At 44.6% G+C, this 15,979-nt stretch overlaps 1 protein-coding gene across 2 annotated transcripts in view; it reads left to right on the top strand.

The window, feature by feature from the left end:
* The window catches only part of LOC124032440 (isocitrate dehydrogenase [NAD] subunit gamma, mitochondrial-like), a 60,613-nt gene that overhangs the window by 29,925 nt on the left and 14,709 nt on the right, over positions 1–15,979 (top strand). For both annotated transcript variants that reach the window (XM_046344843.1, XM_046344842.1), the window contains one exon: positions 12,767–12,899. In XM_046344843.1, the coding sequence (XP_046200799.1) occupies positions 12,767–12,899 (133 nt within the window). The remainder of the gene's footprint in view (positions 1–12,766; positions 12,900–15,979) is intronic.

Raw genomic sequence — 15,979 nt, forward strand, 5'->3', positions numbered from 1 at the left:
TCACTAACCCTAACCCTAACCCTAACCCACTCATGCAAAACAATATCCCCCCTAGTCACTAACCCTAACCCACTCATACAAAACAATATCCCCCTAGTCAATAACCCTAACCCACTCATACAAAACAATATCCCCCTAGTCACTAACCCTAACCCACTGATACAAAACAATATCCCCCTAGTCATTAACCCTAACCCACTCATACAAAACAATATCCCCTAGTCACTAACCCTAACCCACTCATACAAAACAATATCCCCCTAGTCACTAACCCTAACCCACTCATACAAAACAATATCCCCCTAGTCACTAACCCTAACCCTAACCTACTCATACAAAACAATATCCCCCTAGTCACTAACCCTAACCCTAACCCACTCATACAAAACAATATCCCCCTAGTCACTAACCCTAACCCACTCATACAAAACAATATCCCCCTAGTCACTAACCCTAACCCACTCATACAAAACAATATCCCCCTAGTCACTAACCCTAACCCACTCATACAAAACAATATCCCCCTAGTCACTAACCCTAACCCACTCATACAAAACAATATCCCCCTAGTCACTAACCCTAACCCACTCATACAAAACAATATCCCCCTAGTCACTAACCCTAACCCACTCATACAAAACAATATCCCCTAGTCACTAACCCTAACCCACTCATACAAAACAATATCCCCCTAGTCACTAACCCTAACCCACTCATACAAAACAATATCCCCCTAGTCACTAACCCTAACCCTAACCCACTCATACAAAACAATATCCCCCTAGTCACTAACCCTAACCCTAACCCCCACTCATACAAAACAATATCCCCCTAGTCACTAACCCTAACCCTAACCCAGTCACTAACCCTAACCCTAACCCACTCATACAAAACAATATCCCCCCCTAACCCTAACCCACTCATCAAAACTAACCCTAACCCTAACCCTAACCCACTCATACAAAACAATATCCCCCCTAGTCACTAACCCTAACCCACTCATACAAAACAATATCCCCCTAGTCACTAACCCTAACCCACTCATACAAAACAATATCCCCCTAGTCACTAACCCTAACCCTAACCCTAACCCACTCATGCAAAACAATATCCCCCCTAGTCACTAACCCTAACCCACTCATACAAAACAATATCCCCCTAGTCACTAACCCTAACCCACTCATACAAAACAATATCCCCCTAGTCACTAACCCTAACCCACTCATACAAAACAATATCCCCCTAGTCACTAACCCTAACCCACTCATACAAAACAAATATCCCCCTAGTCAGTCTAACCCTAACCCACTCATACAAAACAATATCCCCCTAGTCACTAACCCTAACCCACTCATACAAAACAATATCCCCCTAGTCACTAACCCTAACCCTAACCCACTCATACAAAAATATCAAAACCCCCTAGTCACTAACCCTAACCCTAACCAAAACAATATCCCCCTAGTCACTAACCCTAACCCACTCATACAAAACAATATCCCCCTAGTCACTAACCCTAACCCACTCATACAAAACAATATCCCCCTAGTCACTAACCCTAACCCACTCATACAAAACAATATCCCCCTAGTCACTAACCCTAACCCACTCATACAAAACAATATCCCCCCTAGTCACTAACCCTAACCCACTCATACAAAACAATATCCCCCCTAGTCACTAACCCTAACCCTAACTCATACAAAACAATATCCCCCTAGTCACTAACCCTAACCCACTCATACAAAACAATATCCCCCTAGTCACTAACCCTAACCCACTCATACAAAACAATATCCCCCAAAACAATATACAAAACAATATCCCCCTAGTCACTAACCCTAACCCTAACCCACTCATACAAAACAATATCCCCCTAGTCTAACTAACCCTAACCCTAACCCACTCATACAAAACAATATCCCCCTAGTCACTAACCCTAACCCTAACCCACTCATACAAAACAATATCCCCCTAGTCACTAACCCTAACCCACTCATACAAAACAATATCCCCCTAGTCACTAACCCTAACCCACATACAAAACAATATCCCCCAAAACCCTAACCCACTCATACAAAACAATATCCCCCTAGTCACTAACCCTAACCCACTCATACAAAACAATATCCCCCTAGTCACTAACCCTAACCCACTCATACAAAACAATATCCCCCCTAGTCACTAACCCTAACCCACTCATACAAAACAATATCCCCCTAGTCACATACAAAACAAACCCTAACCCTAACCCACTCATAAAAAACAAAACAATATAACCCCCCCTAGTCACTAACCCTAACCCTAACCCACTCATACAAAACAATATCCCCCTAGTCACTAACCCTAACCCTAACCATACAAAACAAATCCCCCTAGTCACTAACCCTCATGCAAAACAATATCCCCCCTAGTCACTAACCCTAACCCACTCATACAAAACAATATCCCCCTAGTCACTAACCCTAACCCACTCATACAAAACAATATCCCCCCTAGTCACTAACCCTAACCCTAACCCACTCATACAAAACAATATCACCCAAAACTAGTCACTAACCCTAACCCTAACCCACTCATACAAAACAATATCCCCCCTAGTCACTAACCCTAACCCTAACCCACTCATACAAAACAATATCCCCCTAGTCACTAACCCTAACCCACTCATACAAAACAATATCCCCCTAGTCACTAACCCTAACCCTAACCCTAACCCACTCATGCAAAACAATATCCCCCTAGTCACTAACCCTAACCCACTCATACAAAACAATATCCCCCTAGTCACTAACCCTAACCCACTCATACAAAACAATATCCCCCTAGTCACTAACCCTAACCCACTCATACAAAACAATATCCCCCTAGTCACTAACCCTAACCCACTCATACAAAACAATATCCCCCCTAGTCACTAACCCTAACCCACTCATACAAAACAATATCCCCCTAGTCACTAACCCTAACCCACTGATACAAAAAATATCCCCCCTAGTCACTAACCCTAACCCACTCATACAAAACAATATCCCCCTAGTCACTAACCCTAACCCTAACCCACTCATAAAAAACAATATCCCCCTAGTCACTAACCCTAACCCTAACCCACTCATACAAAACAATATCCCCCTAGTCACTAACCCTAACCCACTCATACAAAACAATATCCCCCCTCGTCACTAACCCTAACCCTAACCCTAACCCACTCATGCAAAACAATATCACCCCTAGTCACTAACCCTAACCCACTCATACTAAAACAATATACAAAACCCCCCTAGTCACTAACCCTAACCCTAACCCACTCATACAAAACAATATCCCCCTCGTCACTAACCCTAACCCTAACCCACTCATACAAAACAATATCCCCCTAGTCACTAACCCTAACCCTAACCCACTCATACAAAACAATATCGCCCCTAGTCACTAACCCTAACCCACTCATACAAAACAATATCCCCCTAGTCACTAACCCTAACCCACTCATACAAAACAATATCCCCCTAGTCACTAACCCTAACCCACTCATACAAAACAATATCCCCCCTAGTCACTAACCCTAACCCACTCATACAAAACAATATCCCCCTAGTCTAACTAACCCTAACCCACTCATACAAAACAATATCCCCCTAGTCACTAACCCTAACCCTAACCTACTCATACAAAACAATATCCCCCCTAGTCACTAACCCTAACCCTAACCCACTCATACAAAACAATATCCCCCTAGTCACTAACCCTAACCCACTCATACAAAACAATATCCCCCCCTAGTCACTAACCCTAACCCTAACCCACTCATACAAAACAATATCCCCCTAGTCACTAACCCTAACCCACTCATACAAAACAATATCCCCCCTCGTCACTAACCCTAACCCTAACCCTAACCCTAACTCATGCAAAACAATATCACCCCCTAGTCACTAACCCTAACCCTAACCACTCATACAAAACAAAACAATATCCCCCTAGTCACTAACCCTAACCCTAACCCACTCATACAAAACAATATCCCCCCTAACCGTCACTAACCCTAACCCTAACCCACTCATACAAAACAATATCCCCCAGTCATTAACCCTAACCCACTCATACAAAACAATATCCCCCTAGTCACTAACCCTAACCCACTCATACAAAACAATATCCCCCTAGTCACTAACCCTAACCCACTCATACAAAACAATATCCCCCTAGTCACTAACCCTAACCCACTCATACAAAACAATATCCCCCTAGTCACTAACCCTAACCCACTCATACAAAACAATATCCCCCTAGTCACTAACCCTAACCCTAACCCACTCATACAAAACAATATCCCCCTAGTCACTAACCCTAACCCTAACCCACTCATACAAAACAATATCCCCCTAGTCACTAACCCTAACCCTAAGCCACTCATACAAAACAATATCCCCCTAGTCACTAACCCTAACCCACTCATACAAAACAATATCCCCCCTAGTCACTAACCCTAACCCTAACCCACTCATACAAAACAATATCCCCCTAGTCACTAACCCTAACCCACTCATATAAAACAATATCCCCCCTAGTCACTAACCCTAACCTACTCATACAAAACAATATCCCCCTAGTCACTAACCCTAACCCACTCATACAAAACAATATCCCCCTAGTCACTAACCCTAACCCACTCATACAAAACAATATCCCCTAGTCACTAACCCTAACCCACTCATACAAAACAATATCCCCCCTAGTCACTAACCCTAACCCACTCATACAAAACAATATCCCCCCTAGTCACTAACCCTAACCCACTCATACAAAACAATATCCCCCTAGTCACTAACCCTAACCCACTCATACAAAACAATATCCCCTAGTCACTAACCCTAACCCTAACCTACTCATACAAAACAATATCCCCCTAGTCACTAACCCTAACCCTAACCCACTCATACAAAACAATATCCCCCTAGTCACTAACCCTAACCCACTCATACAAAACAATATCCCCCTAGTCACTAACCCTAACCCTAACCCACTCATACAAAACAATATCCCCCTAGTCACTAACCCTAACCCACTCATACAAAACAATATCCCCCTAGTCACTAACCCTAACCCTAACCCACTCATGCAAAACAATATCACCCCCTAGTCACTAACCCTAACCCTAACCCACTCATACAAAACAATATCCCCCTAGTCACTAACCCTAACCCTAACCCACTCATACAAAACAATATCCCCTAGTCACTAACCCTAACCCACTCATACAAAACAATATCCCCCTAGTCACTAACCCTAACCCACTCATACAAAACAATATCCCCCCTCGTCACTAACCCTAACCCTAACCCTAACCCACTCATGCAAAACAATATCACCCCCTAGTCACTAACCCTAACCCTAACCCACTCATACAAAACAATATCCCCCCAGTCATTAACCCTAACCCACTCATACAAAACAATATCCCCCTAGTCACTAACCCTAACCCACTCATACAAAACAATATCCCCCCTAGTCACTAACCCTAACCCACTCATACAAAACAATATCCCCCTAGTCACTAACCCTAACCCACTCATACAAAACAATATCCCCCCTAGTCACTAACCCTAACCCACTCATACAAAACAATATCCCCCTAGTCACTAACCCTAACCCTAACCCACTCATACAAAACAATATCCCCCTAGTCACTAACCCTAACCCTATCCCACTCATACAAAACAATATCCCCTAGTCACTAACCCTAACCCTAACCCACTCATACAAAACAATATCCCCCTAGTCACTAACCCTAACCCACTCATACAAAACAATATCCCCCTAGTCACTAACCCTAACCCTAACCCACTCATACAAAACAATATCCCCCTAGTCACTAACCCTAACCCACTCATATAAAACAATATCCCCCTAGTCACTAACCCTAACCTACTCATACAAAACAATATCCCCCTAGTCACTAACCCTAACCCACTCATACAAAACAATATCCCCCTAGTCACTAACCCTAACCCACTCATACAAAACAATATCCCCCTAGTCACTAACCCTAACCCACTCATACAAAACAATATCCCCCTAGTCACATACAAAACAATATCCCCCCTAGTCACTAACCCTAACCCACTCATACAAAACAATATCCCCCTAGTCACTAACCCTAACCCACTCATACAAAACAATATCCCCCCTAGTCACTAACCCTAACCCACTCATACAAAACAATATCCCCCCCTTAGTCACTAACCCTAACCCTAACCCACTCATACAAAACAATATCCCCCCTAGTCACTAACCCTAACCCTAACCCACTCATACAAAACAATATCCCCCTAGTCACTAACCCTAACCCACTCATACAAAACAATATCCCCCTAGTCACTAACCCTAACCCACTCATACAAAACAATATCCCCCCTCGTCACTAACCCTAACCCACTCATACAAAACAATATCCCCCTAGTCACTAACCCTAACCCTAACCCACTCGTACAAAACAATGTCCCCCTAGTCACTAACCCTAACCCTAACCCACTCATACAAAACAATGTCCCCCTAGTCACTAACCCTAACCCTAACCCACTCATACAAAACAATATCCCCCTAGTCACTAACCCTAACCCACTCATACACAACAATATCCCCCTAGTCACTGACCCTAACCCTAACCCACTCATACAAAACAATATCCCCCTAGTCACTAACCCTAACCCTAACCCACTCATACAAAACAATGTCCCCCTAGTCACTAACCCTAACCCACTCATACAAAACAATATCCCCCTAGTCACTAACCCTAACCCTAACCCACTCATACAAAACAATATCCCCCTAGTCACAAACCCTAACCCACTCATACAAAACAATATCCCCCTAGTCACTAACCCTAACCCTAACCCACTCATACAAAACAATACCCCCCTAGTCACTAACCCTAACCCACTCATACAAAACAATATCCCCCTAGTCACTAACCCTAACCCACTCATACAAAACAATATCCCCCTAGTCACTAACCCTAACCCACTCATACAAAACAATATCCCCCTAGTCACTAACCCTAACCCACTCATACAAAACAATATCCCCCTAGTCACTAACCCTAACCCACTCATACAAAACAATATCCCCCTAGTCACTAACCCTAACCCACTCATACAAAACAATATAACCCCCCCCTAGTCACTAACCCTAACCCTAACCCACTCATACAAAACAATGTCCCCCTAGTCACTAACCCTAACCCTAACCCACTCATACAAAACAATATCCCCCTAGTCACTAACCCTAACCCACTCATACACAACAATATCCCCCTAGTCACTGACCCTAACCCTAACCCTAACCCACTCATACAAAACAATATCCCCCTAGTCACTAACCCTAACCCTAACCCACTCATACAAAACAATGTCCCCCTAGTCACTAACCCTAACCCACTCATACAAAACAATATCCCCCTAGTCACTAACCCTAACCCACTCATACAAAACAATATCCCCCTAGTCACAAACCCTAACCCACTCATACAAAACAATATCCCCCTAGTCACTAACCCTAACCCTAACCCACTCATACAAAACAATACCCCCCTAGTCACTAACCCTAACCCACTCATACAAAACAATATCCCCCTAGTCACTAACCCTAACCCACTCATACAAAACAATATCCCCCTAGTCACTAACCCTAACCCACTCATACAAAACAATATCCCCCTAGTCACTAACCCTAACCCACTCATACAAAACAATATCCCCCCCTAGTCACTAACCCTAACCCACTCATACACAACAATATCCCACATAGCAGGTGGGAAAAAGGACACACTAAGTATGATCCTCAATAGAGGTAACGATGATCAGCTGCCTCCAATTGGGAACCATACACACACCAACCCTAGACCCATTAAAACCTCCCCACTACACACCTCAACCCTAGACCCATTAAAACCTCACCACTAAACTAGCTAGGACTAGACCCATTAAAACCTCTCCACTACACACACCAACCCTAGACCCATTAAAACCTCTCCACTACATTTACATTTACACTTAAGTCATTTAGCAGACGCTCTTATCCAGAGCGACTTACAAATTGGTGCATTCACCTTATGACATCCAGTAGAACAGTCACTTTACAATAGTGCATCTAAATCTTAAAGGGGGGGGGTGAGAAGGATTACTTATCCTATCCTAGGTATTCCTTAAAGAGGTGGGGTTTCAGGTGTCTCCGGAAGGTGGTGATTGACTCCGCTGTCCTGGCATCGTGAGGGAGTTTGTTCCACCATTGGGGGGCCAGAGCAGCGAACAGTTTTGACTGGGCTGAGCGGGAACTGTACTTCCTCAGTGGTAGGGAGGCGAGCAGGCCAGAGGTGGATGAACGCAGTGCCCTTGTTTGGGTGTAGGGCCTGATCAGAGCCTGGAGGTACTGAGGTGCCGTTCCCCTCACAGCTCCGTAGGCAAGCACCATGGTCTTGTAGCGGATGCGAGCTTCAACTGGAAACCAGTGGAGAGAGCGGAGGAGCGGGGTGACGTGAGAGAACTTGGGAAGGTTGAACACCAGACGGGCTGCGGCATTCTGGATGAGTTGTAGGGGTTTAATGGCACAGGCAGGGAGCCCAGCCAACAGCGAGTTGCAGTAATCCAGACGGGAGATGACAAGTGCCTGGATTAGGACCTGCACCGCTTCCTGTGTGAGGCAGGGTCGTACTCTGTGGATGTTGTAGAGCATGAACCTACAGGAACGGGCCACCGCCTTGATGTTAGTTGAGAACGACAGAGTGTTGTCCAGGATCACGCCAAGGTTCTTAGCGCTCTGGGAGGAGGACACAATGGAGTTGTCAACCGTGATGGCGAGATCATGGAACGGGCAGTCCTTCCCCGGGAGGAAGAGCAGCTCCGTCTTGCCGAGGTTCAGCTTGAGGTGGTGATCCGTCATCCACACTGATATGTCTGCCAGACATGCAGAGATGCGATTCGCCACCTGTTCATCAGAAGGGGGAAAGGAGAAGATTAATTGTGTGTCGTCTGCATAGCAATGATAGGAGAGACCATGTGAGGTTATGACAGAGCCAAGTGACTTGGTGTATAGCGAGAATAGGAGAGGGCCTAGAACAGAGCCCTGGGGGACACCAGTGGTGAGAGCGTGTGGTGAGGAGACAGATTCTCGCCACGCCACCTGGTAGGAGCGACCTGTCAGGTAGGACGCAATCCAAGCGTGGGCCGCGCCGGAGATGCCCAACTCGGAGAGGGTGGAGAGGAGGATCTGATGGTTCACAGTATCGAAGGCAGCCGATAGGTCTAGAAGGATGAGAGCAGAGGAAAGGCCTAGACACACTACACACACCAACCCTAGACCCATTAAAACCTCCCCACTACACACACCAACCCTAGACCCATTAAAACCTCACCACTACACACACCAACCCTAGACCCATTAAAACCTCTCCACTACACACACCAACCCTAGACCCATTAAAACCTCACCACTACACACACCAACCCTAGACCCATTAAAACCTCACCACTACACACACCAACCCTAGACCCATTAAAACCTCCCCCCTAAACTAGCAAGGCCTAGACCCATTAAAACCTCTCCCCTAAACTAGCTTGGCCTAGACCCATTAAAAAACCTCCCCACTGCACTAGCTAGGCCTAGACCCATTAAAAACTCCCCACTAAACTAGCAAGGCCTAGACCCATTAAAACCTCTCCGCTAAACTAGCTTGGCCTAGACCCATTAAAAAACCTCCCCACTGCACTAGCTAGGCCTAGACCCATTAAAACCTCCCCACTGCACTAGCTAGGCCTAGACCCATTAAAAACTCCCCACTAAACTAGCAAGGCCTAGACCCATTAAAACCTCTCCCCTAAACTAGCTAGGCCTAGACCCATTAAACCTCACCACTAAACTAGCTAGGCCTATACCCATTAAAAACTCCCCACTAAACTAGATAGGCCTATAACCATTAAAAACTCTCCCCTAAACTAGCAAGGCCTAGACCCATTAAAACCTCACCACTACACTAGCTAGGCGTAGACCCATTAAAACCACACGACTAAACTAGCTAGGCCTAGACCCATTAAAACCTCACCACTGCACTAGCTTGGCCTAGACCCATTAAAACGTCACCACTACACTAGCTAGGCCTAGACCCATTTAAAACCTCCCCACTAAACTAGCTAGGCCTAGACCCATTAAAGCCTCACCACTACACTCGCTAGGCCTAGACCCATTAAAACCTCACCACTACACTAGCTAGTCCTAGACCCATTAAAGCCTCACCACTACACTCGCTAGGCCTAGACCCATTAAAACCTCACCACTACACTGGCTAGGCCTAGACCCATTAAAACCACACCACTGCACTAGCTAGGCCTAGACCCATTAAAACCTCACCACTACACCAGCTAGGCCTAGACCCATTAAAACCTCACCACTACACTAGCTAGGCCTAGACCCATTAAAACCTCACCACTGCACTAGCTAGGCTTAGACCCATTAAAACCTCACCACTACACTAGCTAGGCCTAGACCCATTAAAACCTCACCACTACACTAGCTAGGCCTAGACCCATTAAAACCTCACCACTACACTAGCTAGGCCTAGACCCATTAAAGCCTTACCACTACACTAGCTAGGCCTAGACCCATTAAAACCTCACCACTACACTAGCTAGGCCTAGACCCATTAAAACCTCACCACTACACTAGCTAGTCCTAGACCCATTAAAGCCTCACCACTACACTAGCTAGGCCTAGACCTATTAAAGCCTCACCACTACACTAGCTAGGCCTAGACCCATTAAAGCCTCACCACTACACTAGCTAGGCCTAGACCTATTAAAGCCTCACCACTACACTAGCTAGGCCTAGACCCATTAAAACCTCACCACTACACTAGCTAGGCCTAGACCTATTAAAACCTCACCACTATACCAACTTGACCATCTTCCTCTACTACTCTCTTCACTGTCTCAGCATACGACACCTTCTGCACTACTCTGATTCTGGCAACCTCAACCTACCTCTCTATCAGCAAACACCTCTGGTCTCCAGCACCATGGGTACCCTTACAGTTAACACACACAGATACACATTCCTTTGTCTTATGTTCTTCTTCTCACTTCGTCTCCAGCTCTGGAGCAGCAGGGTCATTCAAGTAGGTGGGTTTAATGCAAAGACACACCCAGCCCAGAAGGCCTGGCCTATGGTGGCCCAGGGCTAAACCCCTTTGTTTTCGTTCAAAGTGAAAACGATAATTTTCAATATGCCACTTTTGGGGTGACGCGACCAAATTCACGTAGAAATGTAATAAATCTGTCATTCGCATTGAAAGCCAGTCTAAGAAGCGGTAGATGAATCATATTTCTATGTTTCCTGTTCCTGCATAAAGTTTGTATTTGCATCATTTACTTTGGGTTTTGTCCTCCAGATTCAAACAGAGGAAAATACGATATTTGCGGTTATTTACAGGTTTCACTGAGTCTACCAAACATTAGGAACACCCCCTAATATTGAGTCATGGAAAGAGCAGGTGTTCTTAATGTTTTGTAGTGCTTGGTGTTCTTAATGTTTTGTAGTGCTTGTTTTTTCAAACTGACATTAGAACTATTCAACTTTTTGCAAACAGGAAATGGTCGAAGCGATTTCAGCATATTGCACCATATTGTCTCTACTGTACAGCATGTACTAGCCTTCCCTCCTGCCATCCCTCTGTCTCTCTCACTCTGTCCCTGTGTTCTCTCACTCTCTCTCTCCCCCTCTGTCCCTGTGTTCTCTCACTCTGTCTCTCTCCCCCTCTGTCCCTGAGTTGTCTCACTGTCTCTCTCCCCCTCTGTCCCTGTGTTCTCTCACTCTGTCTCTCTCTCTCCCTCTGTCCCTGTGTTCTCTCACTCTCTCCCTCCCTCTGTCCCTGTGTTCTCTCACTCTGTCTCTCCCTCTGTCCCTGTGTTCTCTCACTCTGTCTCTCTCCCCCTCTGTCCCTGTGTTCTATCACTCTGTCTCTCCCTCTGTCCCTGTGTTCTCTCACTCTGTCTCTCCCTCTGTCCCTGTGTTCTCCCCCCCCCTCTGTCCCTGTGTTCTCTCTCCCCCTCTGTCCCTGTGTTCTCTCACTCTGTCTCTCCCTCTGTCCCTGTGTTCTCTCACTCTGTCTCTCCCTCTGTCCCTGTGTTCTCTCTCCCCCTCTGTCCCTGTGTTCTCTCTCCCCCTCTGTCCCTGTGTTCTCTCACTCTGTCTCTCCCTCTGTCCCTGTGTTCTCTCACTCTGTCTCTCCCTCTGTCCCTGTGTTCTCTCTCCCCCTCTGTCCCTGTGTTCTCTCTCCCGCTCTGTCCCTGTGTTCTCTCACTCTGTCTCTCCCTCTGTCCCTGTGTTCTCTCACTCTGTGTCTCCCTCTGTCCCTGTGTTCTCTCTCCCCCTCTGTCCCTGTGTTCTCTCACTCTGTCCCTGTGTTCTCTCACTCTGTCTCTCCCTCTGTCCCTGTGTTCTCTCTCCCCCTCTGTCCCTGTGTTCTCTCACTCTGTGTCTCCCTCTGTCCCTGTGTTCTCTCACTCTGTCTCTCCCTCTGTCCCTGTGTTCTCTCTCCCCCTCTGTCCCTGTGTTCTCTCCCTCTGTCCCTGTGTTCTCTCACTCTGTCTCTCCCTCTGTCCCTGTGTTCTCTCTCCCCCTCTGTCCCTGTGTTCTCTCACTCTGTGTCTCCCTCTGTCCCTGTGTTCTCTCACTCTGTCTTTCTCTCATGTCTTTCTGCCCTCCACCCCTACAGTACCAGTCTGGACCTGTATGCCAACGTGATGCACTGCCAGTCTCTGCCAGGCGTTCGGACTCGTCACAGGAACATCGACATCATCATCATCAGAGAAAACACTGAGGGAGAATACAGCAGTCTGGAGCACGAGGTGTGTGTGTACGGTGTGTGTGTACGGTGTGTGTGTACGGTGTGTGTGTACGGTGTGTGTGTGTACGGTGTGTGTGTACGGTGTGTGTGTACGGTGTGTGTGTGTGTGTGTACGGTGTGTGTGTGTACGGTGTGTGTGTGTACGGTGTGTGTGTACGGTGTGTGTGTGTACGGTGTGTGTGTGGACGTGTTTCACTATACTTGTGGGGACCAGTAAATTGCACCCATGGTGCTCAGAATAAATCACATCTTGATGGTAATTCATCTTAACAGGATAGAAATTTGCCTGTAAAGTTGTTACAATAGAATGATGTTCTTATACATGAAAAAGCTGAAAAGCAAAACATGGCCCATTGTGTCTTCATCCCTGATTTAAAACATGGCCCATTGTGTCTTCATCCCTGATTTAAAACATGACCCATTATGTCTTCATCCCTGATTTAAAACATGGCCCATTGTGTCTTCATCCCTGATTTAAAACATGGCCCATTGTGTCTTCATCCCTGATTTAAAACATGACCCATTATGTCTTCATCCCTGATTTAAAACATGGCCCATTATGTCTTCATCCCTGATTTAAAACATGGCCCATTATGTCTTCATCCCTGATTTAAAACATGGCCCATTATGTCTTCATCCCTGATTTAAAACATGGCCCATTATGTCTTCATCCCTGATTTAAAACATGGCCCATTATGTCTTCATCCCTGATTTAAAACATGGCCCATTATGTCTTCATCCCTGATTTAAAACATGACCCATTATGTCTTCATCCCTAATTTAAAACATGGCCCATTATGTCTTCATCTCTGATTTAAAACATGACCCATTATGTCTTCATCCCTGATTTAAAACATGGCCCATTATGTCTTCATCCCTGATTTAAAACATGACCCATTATGTCTTCATCCCTAATTTAAAACATGGCCCATTATGTCTTCATCTCTGATTTAAAACATGGCCCATTATGTCTTCATCCCTGATTTAAAACATGACCCATTATGTCTTCATCCCTGATTTAAAACATGGCCCATTGTGTCTTCATCCCTGATTTAAAACATGGCCCATTATGTCTTCATCCCTGATTTAAATCATGGCCCATTATGTCTTCATCCCTGATTTAAAACATGGCCCATTATGTCTTCATCCCTGATTTAAAACATGGCCCATTATGTCTTCATCCCTGATTTAAAACATGACCCATTATTTCTTCATCCCTGATTTAAAACATGGCCCATTATGTCTTCATCCCTGATTTAAAACATGGCCCATTGTGTCTTCATCCCTGATTTAAAACATGACCCATTATGTCTTCATCCCTGATTTAAAACATGGCCCATTATGTCTTCATCCCTGATTTAAAACATGGCCCATTATGTCTTCATCCCTGATTTAAAACATGACCCATTGTGTCTTCATCCCTGATTTAAAACATGGCCCATTATGTCTTCATCCCTGATTTAAAACATGGCCCATTATGTCTTCATCCCTGATTTAAAACATGACCCATTATGTCTTCATCCCTGATTTAAAACATGACCCATTATGTCTTCATCCCTGATTTAAAACATGGCCCATTATGTCTTCATCCCTGATTTAAAACATGACCCATTATGTCTTCATCCCTGATTTAAAACATGGCCCATTATGTCTTCATCCCTGATTTAAAACATGGCCCATTGTGTCTTCATCTCTGATTTAAAACATGGCCCATTGTGTCTTCATCCCTGATTTAAAACATTGTAATTGTGTCTTCATCCCTGATTTAAAACATTGTAATTGAAAAAACAAACACAAACTTTCAGGCTCGAAGACCAAGTCTCCTACACAGTAGTGAACGACCTGTCCTAAAGGCTATTTGTATGAACATTTGAATTCATAAATAACAAAACACAGCTGTTTTCAAGTCGAATCTAGGCCTCTAATTTAGTTTCACTAAGGCATGAACATTTTAAATAATAAATTAAACAAGACTGTCTACAAACACAATACTTAGCCTGTCATTTACTTGCCAGGAAAAATAGAAACACCTGATCCACGCAGCATGTGCCTTCACAAAGTATTCATACCCCTTGACTTGGGGATTCACAAAGTATTCATACCCCTTGACTTGGGGATTTACAAAGTATTCATACCCCTTGACTTGGGGATTTACAAAGTATTCATACCCCTTGACTTGGGGATTTACAAAGTATTCATACCCCATGACTTGGGGATTTACAAAGTATTCATACCCCTTGACTTGGGGATTCACAAAGTATTCATACCCCTTGACTTGGGGATTTACAAAGTATTCATACCCCTTGACTTGGGGATTCACAAAGTATTCATACCCCTTGACTTGGGGATTTACAAAGTATTCATACCCCATGACTTGGGGATTTACAAAGTATTCATACCCCTTGACTTGGGGATTTACAAAGTATTCATACCCCATGACTTGGGGATTTACAAAGTATTCATACCCCATGACTTGGGGATTTACAAAGTATTCATACCCCATGACTTGTGGATTCACAAAGTATTCATACCCCTTGACTTTTTCCACATTTTGTTGTTATAGCCTGAATTCAAAATGTATTAAAAACATTTTTTCACCCATCTAAACACAATACCCCAATATGGCAAAGTGAAAACATGTTTTTAGAAATGTATGCAAAGGTATTGAAACCCCAGACATGTTAGAATCATCTTTGGCAGGGATTACACCTGTGAATCTTTCTGGGTCAGTCTCTAAGAGCTTTCCACACCTGCATTGAGAAATATTGTCCCATTCTTTTTTAAATAACTCTTCAAGCTCTGTTCAACATTTTCATGTTTTTCCATAGATAGTAATAGTTTAAAAACTTATTGGTGACAGGGGGCAGTATTTTCACGTCCGGATGAAATGCATGCCCAAATCCAACTGCCTGCTACTCATCCCCAGAACACAAGATATGCATATTATGTGTAGATTTGGATAGGAAACACTGTGAAGTTTCTAAAACTGTTTTAATCATGTCTGTGAGTATAACATAACTTATGTAGCAGGCGAAATCCTGAGGACAAACCATTCAGATTTTCTTTTTGAGGTCACTCTCT

This window comes from Oncorhynchus gorbuscha, linkage group LG03 (assembly GCF_021184085.1).
Source record: "Oncorhynchus gorbuscha isolate QuinsamMale2020 ecotype Even-year linkage group LG03, OgorEven_v1.0, whole genome shotgun sequence".
Lineage (NCBI taxonomy): Eukaryota > Metazoa > Chordata > Actinopteri > Salmoniformes > Salmonidae > Oncorhynchus > Oncorhynchus gorbuscha.